Genomic DNA, 20459 nt, shown 5'->3' on the forward strand with positions numbered 1-20459 from the left:
CTCACGGCCTCGGCCCCGTTGTTTGAATTACATCATGCAGCGATGCTAACAAAACTCAGCAAAGGAAGCAATGCATTTCCTCGAGTTTAAAAATAACTTGTTTTGCTTTCTGACAAGTGAGGTAACAGCAGGCCTCCGAGCTGGGCACGTGCTGCTTCTGTACATTAGAGCAGTGACCCCATCTGCTGCTCTGTTCTGCAGTCAGGGTGCACATTCTCTTCAGATTCAGTATTTAATAGCACCTTCAGCAACTAAAATTGTCTTAGGAGGGGAGACGGGCAAGTTTGAATGACCTCCAACACAAATAAGGGGCCAGCATAAGCCATTTACGTGAGCAAGACGGGTCATCGCCAACACTGGCAATCACCATTACAGACTAAGCAGTACCTAGTTTTGGGATTCTATTAAGCCAGCTAGTAGTTACAATATAATGTTACCTGTCCCACCACATTTTATCTCATGTTATTAGATGTCAAAGCTACAATATGGAACACTAGCTGCTGAAAAAGAGTTTTTGTTGGGTTGTGGTTTACTTTTGTGGGGTTTTTTAAACAGCTGCTCCCCCCCCACACACATTTCTTACAGTTCAAGTTCTGAGGCATGCACATTTAAAGGTTTCTTGCAAGCCCTGTGGAGGAAGTTTCTAGTAACTTCTGTACTTCCTTGTTAAGAAATAATTTTTTCTTACTGATTCAGCTCCTTCAGTTCTTCTGGAAGTGTGTATGTGCTTGGGGCCCTGCTGATCTGAGTTCAGCCCAGTGAAATATAAATACCTTCAAATTAATACAAGTCGAAGTTGTATTTTCTGCTCAGAAATACAGGCAGCTTCTGTAAACTACTGGCATAAAGTCAGGCTAAAACACTGCTGAATGTGAAGTTTTTATTACAGTTCTCATGCTATTTACTTCATCTTAAGTGCACCATGTATAATGATGATAAGAGGTACTGACAACTGCTTAATAAATGAAATTTGATGGCCGCAAGTTGACATCAGGTACCTTTATGTATGTGGGTGACAAATTTTTGAGAGACTGTTTGTCTGAAACAAGTTATTTATACTGTCAAATACCTTCATTTTGCAAGTTGATTAGCATTTTGGGTTTTATTCTAAATATCTGTATTAAGAATTTCACTACGGATTTCATCACTTACCAGTTGTTCTTTTAAAGAAGGCTTCTTCCAGTCTTATGAAAGCCAAGCAATACCTGCAGCCACAACTCTTGTTTTAATTGTTATATGATAAACCACACCCATCTTTTATCTTCTCTATCAATATTAGAATATACAAAGGCGTAAGTGATAGCTTTCAAATCAGTATTGAAAATTAATGCACTGGAAGAAACAGATAACCTTTTGGTTGCTTGTGTCTTTCTTCCAAGCCTGAAATAGGAGTAAACTTCAGAAGTAATTCTCAGCTTGTACAGATTCATCCAATTTTAACTAGATATTCATTCAGAACACTTGGAAAACAAGACAGTTGGTGCCTGGGCAACAGATGAGAGAAATGAGACAGATGAGAAAGATCATGGGAAGCAAGGTAATTATCTTCCTAAAAGGAAAGAGCAAAGGAGGTAAATTAAGATTTGGGGGAGGGGGGGGGGAAAGCAAGGCCAAGCATAAAGTAAATTCTGCCTAGTATGTAATTTTTTTGAAATTCAGAATTAAGGATTCAACTGACAGATTTGCCTTTGGAAGCCATTTCACATATCTTCCCTTGAGGATCACCACTGAAGACTCAGAGAGGTGCTAGGTATTTTGCCAGAATCATTCTTTATCTGATAATAGTGTGGTTTTGTCCTTCGTTAGAGAGTTTATTCTGGCATGTTACACACAGTTTCCACAACAGTTTTTGGTAAACTGTATGAAATGTGTTACTCTCTCTCAGCCCTACTTCCTCTTACAACCCCTATCCACAAAAGTTGTCTGGGTTATGACTTTAGACCAGATCATTGCAATTACCACAAAATCATGGAACATTTGTGCAAACATAGTCACATTCTTTGAACTTAAAATAGGTACATCAAGTATCATTTAAGAAAGAATTCCTCTTACTACTAAAGCATTTTTATTAGTGAGAAATCACAGATGAGATTTTAATTCTGATTATATCTCTAGTCATGTTTTATCAGTTGACATTTGGATCATTTTTATCCCTTTGATTTTTTTCCAGCAATGGAAAAGAGCATATGGGATTTTAATGACACATTTTATCTGTGTAGATAAATGCATAGTTGGTAGCCCTTCTTCCTTCTCACAACTGGATAATTTTAGCAAGCAGCAGACAGGCTGACCTTTGTTGTGCAGGCCAGATGCAACTTGCAGACAAATATAGGTTTTCAAATAATATCTTGGCTTCCCTTACACTGAAACCCTGTGACTTCAACAGATAATCAAGAACAACACAATGTGATAGAGAACAGAATTAGCTGGCTGCTGATACATCTTCTTTGCTCCCAGGCATGCACATAAGTAAGCACACACCATTTAGTTACAGGGAGAAAATAAATAAGTTTTTTTAAGCAGTAAGATTTCTCTACTACCATATATAATCCTCTAAGCAAGTTTTAGAAGACTGGAAGAGAGTCCAAACTTTCTTAACCCAGGAATAAAAAAAAAATAAATATACCAGTAGTTTTAGATGAGGAAAACTTTAAATAATACCACAAAATAACCATGACCTTACACTCTCCACGTAATTCCTGGAAAAAATTCCTTAGGTAATTTGTATTTGAAAGTGATTTTCAAAAGTATCTGTTTTGAAGGTCATAATCTTCTGTCATACTTCTGCTTGACTCAAAGAGATTTAAATGAGCATAAAATTAAAAACTTCATTTGTTAAACTAACAACTGACAAATGATGCCAACAGACAGGAAAGGAAGGAGCAAATTCTTTGTTTCTAGCACTGGCATCTTGACAATTCTATGGATTTAACATTTATATCGTTTAATAAGATTTAGAAGCCCAGATTTTAACTAGGACAGATTAATGGCCTAATCTGAGGAGAAGGGAGAAAAACACGGTCCTCGTCCTCTCCCCAACCCAAATGTATTACCTTTAGTAGGTGTTTTGTGATATTCTCAATAGGCTAAACACTGAGCACTTAAAGGACTGTAGTCTAGCCTTATGCCTTGGAGCCTGCTGGATTGAGAAACCTGTTAAGATAATTCGTTTCAGGTACAACATTCCCTCAATGAGCTTCAGACCTACAGTAACAGGTTCCAAAAGCAATCGCATGATTGTGAGAAGCTGTGACGACAAGCAAACAGACAGGATCATCAGAATTCTTAGCAAGATATATTTCACTCTGAAAAAGAAATTTAAAAAGCAACCTTCTACTCCCAGTTTACAAACCATGCACAGTTGGGTCATTTTTTATTTATTTTTCAAGTTTTGGGTGGTTTTTTTCTGCACAATGTCACTTTTTGTACATAATAATGAGAGAATATCAATCTTAGCTTTGCTTTGTAGCATTCAGTATCAAAAGTATACCTGTAACATTTAAAAAGTTACATTTACAAAACTGGCACCTTGTCCTAGTAAGATTTATTAAAGCTTTAGCAATAACATCTATACAATGCCTAGAAAAATACCATGTTAATTTTAAAAGAAACAGTATGAAATTTTATTATACAGTATAAAATCAGTGTTAGATGTCTCTAAAGATGGTACTGTATTATAAATAATCATTTAATCTCAGCTTACAATATATTGTGTCAATTCTAACAGAAACGTTCAAAAAGACCTCGATTCCTCTTCCAAGCTTTTGTCGAGTATAATCCTCAAGATATTTTGTACTACAGAATTCATTTTAACAAATTATTTACTGCAATGTTCGCGATCGCCAAGATATAAAGCTAAAATACGTATTTCCAGCATAGCAGGAGGTAACCACGAAGGCAAAGAACTGTAGAGAGAGGGGGAAAAAAAATATATTAGGAAAAAAAATATATTTGAGACCACTGTCCGTTCTAGGAAAAAAAGTTAGGGGATTTGGAAAAAGGAGAATAACAGGCTGACTAAAATGGCACTCTTCTACCTCCTTGTACTTGCGAGGTCATCACAGACAACACTGTAAGCAAGCTTGTATCATGCGTAGCAATAATGTGCCTAGAAGCATATAAAACACGGCATATTTCAGCTCATAATTCCACATCGTACTGCCTCGGTATGAACTCAGTATGGACTCCTGTCAGTCCTATACTTGCTGCTTTTAACATCAACTGCTGGTAAAGACTGAGGGATGGACAGCGCATGGGACAGTCTGAGCTCTAGCTAACACTCCTGCACTATTGTTCCAGGATTTGCCTACAGCCCACCCCGTACCTCAGTACGGCACACCGTGCATCAAAATAGTTTGTTTACAGAGAAAACTTAAGATTCAAAGGTAGACCCAGACATGTTTTCAAACAGCAGTACTGATTAGGTCACCAATTCCAGAGGTCCTCTACTGATGTATAGAGGTATTCCTCGCTGCAAATAACATGTCACTGTTACATCAACCACGCTAAGATATTACTGCTTTGTCAGAAATTGATTACAGAATAAGCCTTCTACAGCAGGCTAGATTTATTGTACATTTGAAGATTAAAACTACACAGTATCAGTGGCGTTGTACAGCATATGTACACAGAAACCAAAGAACAGCTGTGAACTATTTCAGTTGTACTGATAAAGTCCAATTCAGTGCCAGTGGTTAAGTTCCTGTTAATCACTGCATGTTGTTCAAAATAGACAATGTTCAAAATGGTCTCATGATAAAGACCAGAATATTCTGCGCTGGTAACTGAACCAAATAAAGCTGACACTGCAAACAGGATTAACACTACTTTTCTCAGAGGTGAGCAATGATAGGACAAGAGGGAACAAATGCAAGTTACAAGAAGGGAAATTTCAATTCAATTGCCCTTCCAGCCTAAAAATGTTTTATGATTCTACCAATGTTTCTTGCTTATATATTCATCAGCCTGAGTAGGCACTTCAGCTCTGAGAGCAGGGCACTAAGTATGCATATAGGCAGTAAATCTAAACCCTCAAACTGAGGGATCTTGGTGAGTCTTGTCTAATGTAAATTTAATCTGTGGTACCAAAAGTTGTAGACGATGAGGTAAAATATTATTACAATACAAAAGAGTAGCATTCTTCTTTTCCAATAATGTTGTTTCTTATGAAATAAAAGCTCCACCTAAAGTCTTTCTAACAGAGAATGACTGTGGATGATTTGCTAAATCCTCACAAACATCTATCCATGAAACTCTTAATGGATTCAGAAAGCAAGAATCTACATTTAATAGTTTATTTAGACAATGCATTAGATAAACACTATTAGGAGGTATTAGAAGAGATTCCAAACATCCCATGAGACACTGAGCATTCATGCATTTTGCATAAAACCTGCATCAGCATGGAAGCTGATCTAGCAGCAAGAAAGTTCCTGTCAACAGCAGTGGCTGAGTAAGAGATTGGTAGTTACAAACTGCCAAGGGGATAAGACCCTGAACACCACTGAAATGACAGAGACGTAGCTATCCAATTCCCCAAGACAAAAACAGAGCAGGTGTTCAAGTCTCTGTGTTCATGGCCATATATAATGAGCTTCAGACAGAAGACACAATCTGTGAATAAAGCTGAGAGGACAACTGCAGAAGCATGAACAGTCAGCAAAGTAGCTGTAATTAGGCATTACTGTATACAATTGAATTTGACTACTGTTGCCATAAAGTGCAAAAAGTTATTTTACAACTCCCTTAGCTAAAGAATGCATTCATCTACTCAGAAAGTGACAAGGCTCTTTAAAAAAAAAAAAAAAAAAAAAAGAGATTTTTTACCCACTTTGACTGACTGCTTTGGACTTCCAAATTTAAATAATAAGACAGTAATGTGAAACTAATTAATGATTGTACCCACTTTAAAACACTGGTAAGTTGATTTTCAGGCATTGCCCACCCAACTCATAAGAAAGATTATAAAAAGCTGAGGCTGTATCAGGAAGATCACAGTAGAAATGACATTACCACTTCAGGACCTTGCCAAAGGTGCTGTGTATATGGCTCGGCCAACAAAAAGCTAAATGCATCTGATTCACAGTCATGCAAAGTTAGCCAAGTTTAAACATTCTTGAAGTTGTCCAAGTGCACTGAGCTGACTTGGTGCTCACACAATCTGTTTTGTCTACTCTGATGCACAGGTTATAACCTCTGCCAGAGAGCTAGTAACACATGGTGGCAGGTGAGGGGAAAAGCAGCATGATCATAAAAGCATTACAGCCTTATCTGACATAACTGTCATCTCCTTGTGGCATTTCTAGTCATCTTCAAAAACTATGAACCAAATTACAGCTACCTATAGGTTACGTGTGTGAGCTTCTGTATCAGTCTGCAGCTGTTCAAAATCCAGAACTCATGCATTTCAACCCACACTTCCAGCAAACCTTCTTTTGATATAACTTCACTGGACAAAGAATTGATGTAAACAAAAAATGAACTCACTGAAGAAGCTGCCCAGCTGTTGTAATTGTGACTATCCAGTTCTTTGGTAACTGAAGATGCATCCACAATGGCAGCAATGAGGTACAAAACAAAGGCACTCCCATTAAAACACAGACCCTGTTGAAAAACCAAACATAACTCATTGACATGCACATGCTTTTGTTACCATTTTCTATTCCAACACTACAAAACTCTCCTCTGAAATATAATGTACGCAAGAAATGTGATCCTTAACTATTTTTACCTTCTTCCAAGTTTCTCTCCGTAAGATTATAATTTAACTGCTTATTTTGAAGATTCATAAACATTAAAGCACATCTTGGACAAACTGTTCTCTCTGTCACCAAATCCAGAAAAGTCTAAAAGCTAGTATGCTGTGACTTTCCAAAAGTGAAAATAAGGATACAGTTCAGTTATCACGATCTAAGTGTTAAGCAGTAAGAATATGACACTATGTGAAAATAATAAAACAAATCTGAAATTTGATTACATTTCTCATCTACACAAAGATACACTGTAGGAATCAGTAACTCATGGCATATGAACAATATTTATAAAGCTTCTAAAACTTTTTTTTCCTCCACTTTTGAAGGAGACAAAGAAGGTGTATTTTCTTCAGTTGTATTCTTCCATTTTTCAGTACCTTTCCCTTCTGCCTGCTTTTGAGAGGAGAAAGAAACAGATAAAACCAAGGAGAAGATCAGTCTGAACGGACCACGTGGGTCACCTAGACTCATCCATGGCAGATGCTGCATTGTCTCTTCCAAGGAGCAGAGTTTATGTCTCAGGGTATCTACGTTCATTACTAAGAAAGACGCAAAGCAGATAACATTGGTCTCGCATAACACTACAGAGAATAAACAAAACCAGTTTGTTTGGGGTTTGCATAAAAAGGTATAAGGATTTTTTTTAAAAGTATGTAATTTTAATACCGTGTTCTTTACTCACTACTTGGTTGTGGATATAGGAAGATCATCCTTATTTTTAAAAAAATCTTCGAGAACTCTACCCTGCTACTTGTCTCAGGCATATGAATTTGGCCATGAAACACACTTCTTGTTCACTGGTGCCATGTTCCAGTGGAATACCCATGACATGATTTGCACCTAGTTACAACTGCAGGAATTGGTAACTCAATTTAGTCCAGGTCCTAGTGTTATAAATGATCTGCTGCCTTCAGCTTCCAGCCCCGTGTTCGCACTCCAGCATGTCACACAAATATCATAACCCTTAACTGTTGGCGCAGTTGTCTCTAAATGATGCCATATTGGTGCAGCTCCAAGTTATTTATTTCCATGGTGTGACCCAGCGGATGCTAGGAATGTAAGTCAATTATTCACCATTTCATTCACTAGTCACCAACTCTGGTAGAATCTAAAAAAAAAGAGGTGCAGCCCAACAGGAGAAGTTCAGAAGGCAGCAACAACAACTGTATCCACATCAGCAACTCCCTCAGCGCAACGAAGCGAAGATCAACAGCTTGAAGTGGTTGGTATGGAAGCTCCTCACATCCATCTCCAGGACGCTTGGTTCTGGCAGAGTTTTCTTCAGACTTGGTAGAGCCTGGCCCACTGCCGCACACTCCCGTGACACACAGGGTTCAAAACTTTCTGGAGGGAAGCCACTCCCCAGACACACACTTTCTGAAGCCCCTCCAGAGAGCAGTGTGCTGTGCTGTCATCTGTCAACATGTCAGTCCAGGTCACCACTGCCTGTATAAGATTTCCCATGCAAAAAGCCTTACAGTTTTCAGAGCATACTGAAGGGCATGTACATCCTGCTGTGGTTCCCAAGTCCTTGCAACTTCAGGGCACTTAGAAAAAAGCCACCTACAACACCTTTCCCCAGGGAACTGTCGGCAGTGCCTCAGCACTCAGATCGAGTCCAAGGCCTGGCACTTGGTGTTTAATTCATACATTTATAAATGAGTGGGGTTCATCTCACCTCTATCAGTTGATCTGATAAAAGGTCTCTATCTACAGATCTCACCTCTCTTGTTTTATCTGGGCATTACAGTAATAAAGTATCAGTCGATTTTAGGATAAAATGCCAACAATTGCCAGGTTCAGGTGAACTTTGGTAAAACGCTGATTTTCAAACTCTGAAATTTGATTGCCTAGAGTATTTGTTGTTGTTATTTTTAGATTTCCTGTTCCAAAAAGACTCAATTACCCTGGAAAGCTACAAATCCCTGCAGTATCTTGTCATGTAGAAAAGAAAAAAGCACATAATTTTTGAGAAGTGCTGCTCTGGGAAATAACACTGTTGGGGAAGATGGAATGCAATGCAAGCTGATTGGGCCTTTACTGCCAATATATTACTCAAACCAAATGGTTCATGCTAAATTACCATCTGCTTCTTAAATTCAAATCTACCAGATTTTAAAAGCTTCCACTGATGGTTTTAGCAAAGAACTTGCACTATTAAGGAGAGTTAGTTTTGAAGCACATCCTTTGGGTTAATTTGCAGTAAAAGTAACTGCATCTTAAGCAATTTGGTAATGTGCTTAACCTGCAAAAAGTGAATTTATGACAGAGAAGTCCATATGTAATTTTGGAGACTGCATACAATAGGCACAATTTGAGCTAACTGTTGCCTAAACAGGCAGAGCAATAACTAGCACAGACTGAAATTCAGGATACTTCAGAGAATAAGGGGATGGTGGGCATAAGCTTCCTCACTCAAAAAGGTGTGTGCATCATGCTCCCTTGAATGAAGACATTAACAACATCTCTCTGAAGAGACCCAACATTCCTCTTGGCCAGCCAGGAGTGGCAGAAGTCCAATTCAAAGGCTGTTCCCAACAGCTCTCTTAATACCTTACAGCAAAACAAGCTGGAATGCAAGCATCTTTTATTTTGCATTGATTTTCTCTTCATATTACCCTTTACTATAAATGGAGCCTACCTTTTGGACCTACATTTATGTGATCTTATCTACAATATGTTTGTAACTCAGAGCAAGAAATACATTCAATATGAAGTAGAAACAAATTAAATACTCCAGCTTGCCTACCACATAGATCAGGGACAACTCATTTATGTGCAGTTGTTGTCTGCTAATAAGTGTTAAACGGATAAAAGAGGGCTAATGACTAAAGCTGTAGCCAAACGGATACAAAGATGCCTTCCCTTTGAATGTACTTCACATACATCTAATGCAATGAGGGGGGAAAAAAAACCCCAACACACGTTTAAATGGACCCAGACACATTACTGCTGTAACTGAAATAATACAACATTTCTATAGCACTGTTATATCCTTAATGGTAATTGCTGGTCATGAAACTTGAAAACAGAGAAGCTATCTGAATGTGATCCTGGTGGTTCTTATTAGTAATTGCTATAGCTAGCTATTTATAACAGCAGTAAATGGGAAGAGTGAAAGAAAGAGAGTATTCAATTTTGGTCACATACACGATATAGCTGATAACAAGTGGTTTACAACACAGAAGTCAAATATGCTTTATCATAAAAATAACAGAATTATTGTCAATAACTTTTATCTAGTGGAAAAAAAGAAAAAAGAACAGTGTCTCACTGTATCAGATAAATGCAAAGCTAAAATTTATAATCATTCCTGGATGGGCCACAAATAGCCAGGTGGCTGAGATGACAATGACTTTTAGGATCTGCTACCCTGTACACCAGCCTGTTATAAAAATAATGTAAAAATATAGTGTTGAGAGGTACAGCTAGCCAGGCTTGTTCAAACCACAAAAACTGGATCTGAATTTTAAGTGCCTGTGAAATTTTTCTGTAATTACATTAGCTGTTTATCTGATTTCCATTAAGTCTTGAGCTAAAAGCAAAGGATTACATGGCACATATTTTACATATATATAACACTAATTTTCAGCATCATTTTCACAGTAGGCTATATATGGATTGTCAGACTGTTGCTACCTCTGAACCATCTTTGCATTTAGTTTAACAGACGAAGACTCATGTTTTAAGAGCCAGGGTCCCACTTCCAATTCATGGTGTTGATTCAGGTAGGGATTTCTGCTGTTTAAGCCATATGGCCAGGTCTGTTAGCTCAGAGGCAGCAACAGACATATTCTTCATGGGATGTAATCACTAAAGGGAGAAAAAGAGGCCACTGTGCATAAGTATCAGTCACACAGACATTATTAAAAATCAAGTCACTACATCAACTGCTGAACAAAACAGTGAAACATCACAGGAAAAGTGTTTTAGAAGTGTCTAGGTAGCATGAAGGTTAAACAGCCACACAGTAATAGGGAAAAATGTGCAAAAAGCACAAGTACTGTTGGTTAACCACATCTACAGAATGCATCAATATTTTATTCTTTTCATAACTCAGCAAACCTGAAAAAAACAAACAATGGGTATATTTACCACCGTGGTCCATGGCACCTGGGGGATCCTGGTGTACGTCATAGTCATGTAGATGATCAGAAAGAAGACTGTGAGAACCCAGTAAAACACAGCTACAAACATCACCCAGCCAAAAGCTGGATATAGAAAGTATTCTGTTCCAGCAATCAGGGTCCACACCAGCAGCCCCAATACCTGCAAAAGTTATGGAGAAGAAACAAAACTGTTACACAGTCTTAGACCTCATACATTTGTTCTAGTTCAAGGAACCCCACCACTGCCATTCACATAACCACTTAATGAGCTGAGTTGAGATGCTACACTGACAGAATACCAATCTAACAATAAAGAACATATAAAACTCGTTTTGCTGTGGCAGGGTGTCACAAAGCGAAAGGTAGAATGAGGCATCTCAGTGTTGATTTAGCTTACTTTTAACTATTATGGAGCCACACTTGTAGTGGTTTTACAGCTAGCTCTCAAAAGGATTGCTTATTTTCGCCTACTAGCTTATGTGCATGAAGGTAAATATTTTGCAGTCAGCAAAGTCACTTTAGAAACAGAAGCCTGTGAAGGACCACTGGGATCTTCAGGTCCCATCTGCCACTGTCACGAAAACTCAGTAGCTGGGGTCTAGTCCACCTGCCCTGTGGACTGGCAGGCACAAAACAACTCCCGGGACCTTATTATAAAAGGTCAACAAAAGATCAACAGACACCACCACTGTGACACGCTGCTGGACCAGAGCGGGTCAGGTTCAGAATGTTATATTCCACTGTTCTTAAAACATCTCCCAAGTGACCTGATCCCGAGTAGTAGATAAGAAATCACACTCAAGCCAAGTCCTCAAGCAAACCAGTCTGGGGGGAAAAAACTTTCTTCTCATCTTGAATCTGGCAATCTGTTCATATCTAAGACATGAAGAATTACATGAACCAAGATTTTAACATACTCTTCTCCAGTTTTCTCTAGTGTTAGGAGATCTCCAATGCATTAAGAGATACGAGGAGCAAACAAAATATAAGCCACAGGAAGAAAAGTTGTGTGTTTCACAAGTTGTCCAGCAATTAGAAAAATCTTAATTATGAAAATAAAGGGCTATTTTATTCCTTAAAAACAAGAAAGCAGAAAATACAAATCCCACCACACACACTTTACTGGAGTCAGATGTGGGAATTAAAATTCTTATATTTGAGACAAGACTTATCTCCTTCTGCTATATGGACTATGGTGAAACTGCCTGGCAGTAAGAAATTGAAGGAAGACAAAATTAAAGCACATAGTAACACACTTATTTAACAGACAACAGCCATATCTGGACAATCTAAAGAACCTTCTAACCCAATATTAGTCTTCAGCAGTGGTTAATAACAAACGTCCAAAGAAATATATTAAGAATAGATCATGCAATATTAATGTTTCCTTGGACTACCTTCCTCAGCTCTCAGGAATGTGTAGTGGAGGGACTTCCTGAGCCTACGGTGGCATCTTTGTAATCAATAGCTCCTGACAGAAGATGACAGTCTTGCTATAGCTTCATTTGCGCAAAAGCTAATCCTATTCCCATGCAAGTTGTTGTCCATGGTCTCATTTACTTTTCTATTGCAGAACTGAGTATGTAAATATTAATGATAAAGCTCTAAATATTACATACATGACAAAACTCTAGTGTTAAACAAAAGTGTATTGTAATTGGTCCTGCTAACTTTCAGCAGTGTCCTGGTATATGTTTATTTTGCCTTCAATTCATCCTCCTGCCACCCAAACTTAATTCAGCCTTCTGTTATCTTGCACGTTCAAAGTATATTTCTGTACATTATCTGTACATTCATCCACATCCGCAAAAACACCACACAAATGTCTGTTCCACTTTTCCTTTTTTTGGGTCTTGTAATAGAGAAGGCACATAATGGTCTTTCTAAGAGTATTTTTCCACCGTTTTCACCAATTCAGGATTTTCTCTCTTAACAGGAAGCCCTAGAACTTGCTCAGACTGGGATAAAAATTCCTACTTTCCACAGCATGCCAGGGGAGGGCAGTATTGCCTCACAAGAACAGTTCCAATAGCGTTAACTGGGTAGTTTAAACATACACTATTCTTAAATGCAAAGTTACCAGTTCAGCAATGCTTCTCGTAGTTCATTTAAATTCTAGTTCCAACAACATTTAGCAATTCAGTTAATAATGCCTCAAATTGCATGAACTACCCATGATTAGATTGAAAACCAACTCAGTTCCAGTGTTCCAACAGCTTTAAGATTCAACAATCTTGATAGACTGTTTAGCTAACAAAATACCATTTTCTTAGGATACAAAGTTGCTTTTCGTTGTTTCCATCCACTTTAAACCAAATTTAAATTCATAATTCAGAAATTATACCAATGAATAACTGGTCTCGTGCTTGATAAATAATTATTAAGGACAGATTTATCCTAGATATCAACATCTAGTAAAATACCAAGAACAGAAACGTCAAAGATGAGACAAAGAAAACAAAGACATTATAAATCATTAAACACTATAGCCTACTGACAACAGTGCTGGTTTTTAGAAAGCTTTTAAAAATAAAAGTAAACTTTCTCATAAAAAGCACAAGACTATGAGAAATGCTTAATACTACATTAAACACGAATAAGGTTGATAAGGACACCTCAGCTTATATAATGGATTATATCTGGTCACAAGCAGTGAATTAGTAACATTAAAAAGGAAAATTTTGAGGTTACATGAGACCACTGATCTTACATTACCAGACAACAAAGCTAGCAAGACATTAACTACTGCACTGGTATCCTCGCTGGTCACTGCTATTTCCAGTAACATTCTAACCTGGCATTATTACCCCTCTTTCAATTTAATTTTAAATATTTAAGTGGCTGTACTTCTTACATGTATTCCAAAGAATTGCTTTCAATGAATATTTTTAGCTAGTCCATATCAATGGCAGAACAATTTATCTAAGCAATTGAGATGCGCCACAGATATTACAGATTTATATTCTTAACTAGTTCTTGGTTCGTATGCATCATAACTTTGAAGGGTTGCATATTAAAGTGCATCTGACATTTTCAGTTAGATCCAGACACTCTTACTGCATATTACTGGAGCTGACAGGCTGAAATAATATTTCAGATTTCTTGATTAGACCTGAAAAGGCCAGATCAGCTCATAGTAAACTATTCACTGTGTGCAGTTAAATGATATGGCAAATGGTTTTATTGCATATGTAAACATACGCAATAAATTGATTTAACGTTCACACTGGCTGTCAGCATCCACAAAGTAACTAAGGAGTCAAAGGAACATAGACATCTAGACAAGTTTTCTGTGATTAGCTTGTCTTCTCAGCATATTAACACTGGGATAGCTTCTGCAGTGTTAAAAGCCTGTCTCATAATATTCTGACTGTCCCTTACGTTACAGTTTCCTGCTCAACAGATCAGTTCAAACTGGATGACACTTGTGCATCTGCTGGAGCAGCGAATGACTTTTCCTGCTGATTTGGTAACAAACCTCCCCACTGGGAATAACTGGACTATATTCAAATGCCATCTCAATGAGCATCCAGTGTACAGAACCTGGCAAGTGAGTAATAAGTATGTGATACCGTAAAGCAGAGACCAGCAACTGCAACACCTGGGGAGCGCCCATAGTAATTCAGCATGTAGAAAGTACACAGCTACCTTCAGTGCTTCAGGTCAGCTGAAAGACAAGGGAGAAAGTAACTGGGAAAGGCCTCTATCTCATTATAACCAGGTATGCTGAAGTGTATTAGTAATAGCTAAGTATTATATTTTAATTTATGAGCAAGTCAAAATATGCTTATTTAGAATGACAGGAACATACCAGAATCCTGTCAAAAATCACTCTAAGAAAGGAAGGAAAAAGCATCAAGAATGAAGAAAATAATGCACGTGGTAGTCAATGAGAGGGGGTGCTAGGTCCTAAGATTCTAAGGGCTCCACCAACTGGGTCCAGTTTTTCAAGTCAAATGGGAGATAAGGATTTCACTTGCCAGCACATGATAAAGGCAAGCAGTTTGCCCTTGTTTACTGCAATCTCTGATTTCACCTCAGACATCTATTTCGCAGTTGTCTGGCTGCTGCTTGATCAGGTATCTCCATTACTAGAATACATTAATATATCAAATGTACTAATGCATACTTCAGCAGTTGGCAGATACCATAAAAAAACAAATAACTTTGTAGCGAAATCCAACATTATTGAGCGTGCAGGTTTAAGATTAGATGCTTAATTGCATATACAAACCCTTAAATAAGTGCCATAATTTTTCCACAGTGCCAAGAATTTCAAAAACATCTGACTATTTAGTTACTTAAAAAAAAATACTTTGTTGCCTAGTAGATGAGACACCTTGTCTCATGTCCCCTTACAGGTCAGTGGGTATGAAAACAGATGTGAGTTTGAATCTGAGTATCCAGTTTTGCTTTCTGAAGCAGCTTAAAAACTGCAGAACTGAATTTGTACTTGCAAACTGTATTTACATAACCTGTGACTCCTCTCCAGTGACACAAGCATTACAAACTCTGTAGCATTCATCTTTACTGGTTAACCTTGCCACACAGTTAAAAACGTTTATGCATCCCTTTCAAAGGAGAAAGAATCTCATTGTGGCAGAATTGACAGGGAGGAAACCCCAAGGCTCATCCAGTTTCATGAAATAAAAAACTCACACCAAAACAACAAAAAACCCCAACTACCTGGCATGTTTGCCTAAAGCTTTTCCTATTCTTTAACCTAGAGATGCTTCATAGGACTGTTTCAGTTCTCTGTATGCGTAACTACTGTAGGATTTATGCAGAGTTGCTGCTGGCACAGATGGAAATGATTGCAGGAGACTAGAAGAGTTCAGCACCTGCAGCAACAGTTGTCTCCTGTATTCAAGCCACCTAAACATGGACAGAATCCAGCAAGTGGAAAGCATGACATCTTGCTTCTCCTTCCCAAGAAAGGAAATTTACAACTAGTAGAAAAAAAGACCATTCTAAATTACTGCACATCATTATTTCACCACTAAATCACGAGTTAGAAGTTACCTCAGCAGCAGTACAAGCAGTCTATGAATGTCTCGGCCTCCAACCTTTTCTTCCCTTGGCAACTCCCTGCAGGCAAAAAAACCCCCATGGAATCTCCTGTGGGCAGTGAGAAGATGAGCATTTCTCATGCCTGCTCCCTAGTTTGTTATCTCACCTTTCATGGCTTTCGGGAAGACAAGGTTGGAGATGCATCAGGCACTAAGACGGTAAGCGAGGATCCCCGAGGGCAGCAAAACTTGCAGTTCAGCACTACAGGGCTCCCCTTATTTTATGTTGATTAGTCAACCACCCCTTGTGGATTTGTAAGCATTTGGTAAGATTAACAAACATTCTTCCAGACCTGACATGAGATGGATCACACACCAAAACGCAGAATCTTATAATGTGAATCATTACCGGGGTGGGTGGATGGGTGGGATTGTATTTAAAGAGAAAAAAAAAAGGAGAGGAAAAAAAAAGGGCATTCCTCCTCTATTGTCCCTGTAAGACAAGCCCAGGACAGTCAGTCGTAAGAACAGGCAGATTTAATCGTCTTACATTTGACAGGTACAGAATGATTATTTTTTCCTTGCAGCTATGGCTGGAAGTGGAGTAAATGTTTGCAGTGCACTTAAACAACGTCTTTAAATCAGAGGTTTTGTGCTCTCGTAAAGGATCTATGAAGCAACATGCAACAATTCCCCTTCTGCCACTAGAGAGAGCACAATCATTGCTGGTTTTAGGAAGCTGCTTTAGACGGGGGCAGTTGGGCAGACTTCAGCTGCCCAGCAGAAACATCGAAGGGGCAATTTGTATACGGTGCCAAACCCCTGCAGATTGAAAGGGAATGCTCGATATAAGCGATACATATAAAGAAATCTTTCACAAGGGTTATGCTAAGTTAGAGTGTCTGCGCAAATCAACTTTGACAGGTTCAATTCCATACTGGGTATAACAGTAACATCAAATGTAGGGTTTTCCACAAACTACTGGAAATGAGGAGTATTTATTGTTTTACTTATAACAACAAAACCAAAACAAACTCCACCAAAAGCAAATAAAAACAAAACAAAATAAACAAAACCACAAAATTCTTCCCCACTATTTAGAAAACTGTATTTTAATGTCCATGGAGGAAAAATGCCTAAGAAAAAGTAAGGTAAAAGCCTGCAAGTACTAGATAAATCAAGTATCAGCCCAGACCAAATTACAAAGCATAAAAATCTTGTTTGTGCTGCAGTCAGAAAAAAAAAGTTGCTAAAAATATTTTAAAAACTTAGCTTTTAAAACTGGAAGGATCCAGTTTGATTCAGAAATCAAAGACTTCTATTAACACTGACTAAAGATACAAACACAAGGAAAATCAAAAACATCTTTCAGCTACATGTTTTAGAGAGATGGGATCCTTGCTTAAGTATCTTTGAAATGTCAAGGTCCGTGTTAACGTACTCTGCAACGATCTATTCAATACACTGCCTTAGCCTACTGCATCTCTTTCCCATTCCCAATACTTTTAACACAGAACATTACAATGAGTTGACACCAGCCAATACGACCGCCCCCCCCCCCCCCCCTACTGACAGTACTGTACTTCACAAGCATTCGGTGTCACCAGCCATTGGAAGCATTGATTTTGCCAAGAGCTCCTCGGTGGAGGAAAGCTTCGTGATTCACCCTGCCCATTCGCCTGGTGAGACAATCCTGCAGAAGAGAACTCTGACTCTACATACATGCAGGGAAAACATCCTTTGAATTCTGCACGTTTTTGCAGGTTGTACACCAAATAAAAGAAAAGGCTAGTGTTTTTGCTGAAACTTTTCAGTGCTTTGCCTTCCTAGCAAAATCTAAAAATCCACAGTGCTCACAAAAAAATGCCAGTGGTCATAACGGATATACAATAAAGTATTTTATCATTAATACAGTACAACTCTTAGTACCAAACTGAGCAGCAGCTACAGATCTCAAGTCTCTCCTACCTTTGAAAACATTCCTATTTGTAATAAAATTGTGCAAAATTCAGTCTCTTCTTACTTTCACAGTATTTCTAAAAATTATCTGAATACCTTTTAAGTTATTTTCAAGCAACCAGTTTCAGTGTTGAATCTTCCCACAAGTCTTCAAACTTTCTGTCATGCTATTGGCTCCATGGCAGCACCAGACCAAATGCAAATGCAAGGGCTCAAAATACTGGCAATACTAAACATCACTTGAAAAAACTCTGCCCCCGCCACTCCCCACCCCAGTTTTTAGACCAGATTTCCTAAGAAAACTATTGGAAGCAGCTATGCTCCAGAAGTACATCTTCACTAAAGAGTGAACTATCTTACTCAAGAATTTAGTCCAAATCCTATTACAAGCCACACAGTAAAACCTCCTGACCCAGGCTGGAAAATAGTCAAGGCCTGCTGGCAGACATTTCATTCAATAGGGAGTACACCTATTCTGGAGTGAGAATTCAGCCCAACAGCTGACACATATCCAGTGCCTTTCCCACAGCTCCACAGAGCAGGGAAGTCCTCCCACACATCCCCCAGTTCCCCAGGCAAGAGTCCAAGAGTGCCTTCACCTAAAAAACTGGGGACCAGACCTCCTTACACCTGAGCCAGTAAAGGAGGGCTAGTCCTGATGTTCAGACCTGACACTCATGATCCAGATCAGCCATGTAGCAAGGATGCACTGAACTGGCCACGTCATGCGTAAATAAGGGTATCGGCTTGCACTTACGAAAGGATTCACACTGAGAGGCAGAGCCAGTTTGCAGGAGTGCCCAAGAAAATATAAAGTCTCATTGGGAAGAGCAGACAGAGGGAGGCAATCAGTGGCTGGCATGCAAGCAGGAAACTTATTTTTCTGATCAGGATGGGTATTGCCACACTGCAGTGCTGCCTAGGCATAAAGACAATAGTACCTGAGCAAAATGCAGTAGCAACCCCCAATTTCATGTTACCTTAAGGAATCTACTGCCTACTAAAATGAATGAATCACAATGGTACTCCTCTAGCCTTCACTGTTGACTCCACTGACTGCACTGCAACTCATGCATGAATCTTCTGCGATACGACGCTCCAGCTCCCTGCAACTGACAGCTGAGAAAAACAGCTTGGGGGTAGGAGAGAGTAAGGAAACCATACTGTCCGTTCCAGTAGTGTATTACAATACTCAAGTGTTGCTTCACCTGAGAAATATGCATGGAATGTGTGAGACCAGAGCTAATACAAGTAACGCAGACCAAAAGGAGGTAGCGTAAATTAAAGAAGCAAGAGATGTTTTCTGGAAAACACAGACCACCCCATCTCCCATCAAAACTGTGACATTATTACAAAAGAGTTTATTTCTTACAGTTTCTCAGCAAGTTTTGTCTGAAAAAATAACTAGAGGTAGGGTAATGAATATTCAGAAGGCAAACAAGAAATAATACTGTGTTTGGGTTGTAAATTTTGTTCCATGTGACCTAAAATGTCACAATGGAAAATTAGAAACTGTTAGGAAAGGAATAAAATAATAAAAAAACCCACCAAACAGAACATATCACAGTGCTTTATAAATCAATGGCGTACCCATGCACTGAATATATTTTGTTCATCCCTTTCCCATTTCTAACATTATTCAGCTGGATTATGCAAGGCACAGAGAAGGGCTCCTGCACAAAAAGTAAGTTAAAGTTGGAAAACAGATGAATCTATTCCTTCAGTCTATCGAAGACTGAAGGAGGATAATACAGAAGTCTGCAGAATGGCAAGTAGCATGAAGAAGGGAACAAGGACTGGATTAGGAATCGTAACACACGCATCCAGCTAAATTATCAGGCAGAAAGTTGAAAACCAGAGAGAAGTAAGTGGTATTAAAAAAAAAAAGTCAAGAAGGAAAAAACCAATACATAACCAAATCACAGAATTCATTGCCACAGAAAGCATCATACACACTCCTGAAAGACAGGTCAGCCCTGTCTGTATATATTGCCTATATAAACAATAGACAAGATGCAACCTTCAGCTCTGGGAATTCCAAAGTGTGCAGTTTGCTAGAAGCTAGAAAACTACAGCAGAGAATAATCTTGCTGTATGTGCTCCTTCTCACATTCCTCCCTAAGTTTTCAGTTATCAGTCATTATCAGAGACTGAATACCAGACCCAACAGACCACTGACCAGATCCATTCCAACCACTGTTAGTAACTTCTGGTTTTAATTTGCCCTACTTTCCTGCAGGGGACCCTGACAATCGAGTACTGAAGGCTGCAAAAGTGTTGATAGAATAGGATGGGATGGCTACATGCCGCATCAATATACCATTTGTTCTAAAGTACAATTATGAGGAATAATCTCAAGCAGCGGTGAAGAAGCTGGCTTGAATTATATCATCATAAAATCTATCTTCTTTGCAGAGCAGTGGTTGATCATTAACAGATCATTAAAATGTGTACAAAGCATAAAAATTGGTCCTTGTCCCAGGGCACTTTCCACATTAAATGCTTTAAGGTTTGAGGGCTGCATTCAGGAGCACACTACTGTTTACTGATGCCTGTAAATTCTAAATTAATGCTTGTGTTTTGCCTGAGGATCTGCACACACGAGACATTTATATAGGTTACTGTGCACT

At 38.6% G+C, this 20459-nt stretch overlaps 1 protein-coding gene across 1 annotated transcript in view; it reads right to left on the minus strand.

The window, feature by feature from the left end:
• Positions 1-893: 893 nt before the first annotated feature.
• CMTM8 (CKLF like MARVEL transmembrane domain containing 8) overlaps positions 894-20459 on the minus strand; it is a 39103-nt gene continuing 19537 nt past the window's right edge. Inside the window, exons 2-4 of the mRNA XM_040589424.1 lie at positions 10848-11021; positions 6487-6603; positions 894-3905 (exon numbers count right to left, since the gene is read on the minus strand). Coding sequence (XP_040445358.1) covers positions 3822-3905; positions 6487-6603; positions 10848-11021 — 375 coding nt within the window. The 3' untranslated portion in view covers positions 894-3821. The remainder of the gene's footprint in view (positions 3906-6486; positions 6604-10847; positions 11022-20459) is intronic.

Source organism: Falco naumanni, chromosome 4, assembly GCF_017639655.2.
Source record: "Falco naumanni isolate bFalNau1 chromosome 4, bFalNau1.pat, whole genome shotgun sequence".
NCBI lineage: Eukaryota > Metazoa > Chordata > Aves > Falconiformes > Falconidae > Falco > Falco naumanni.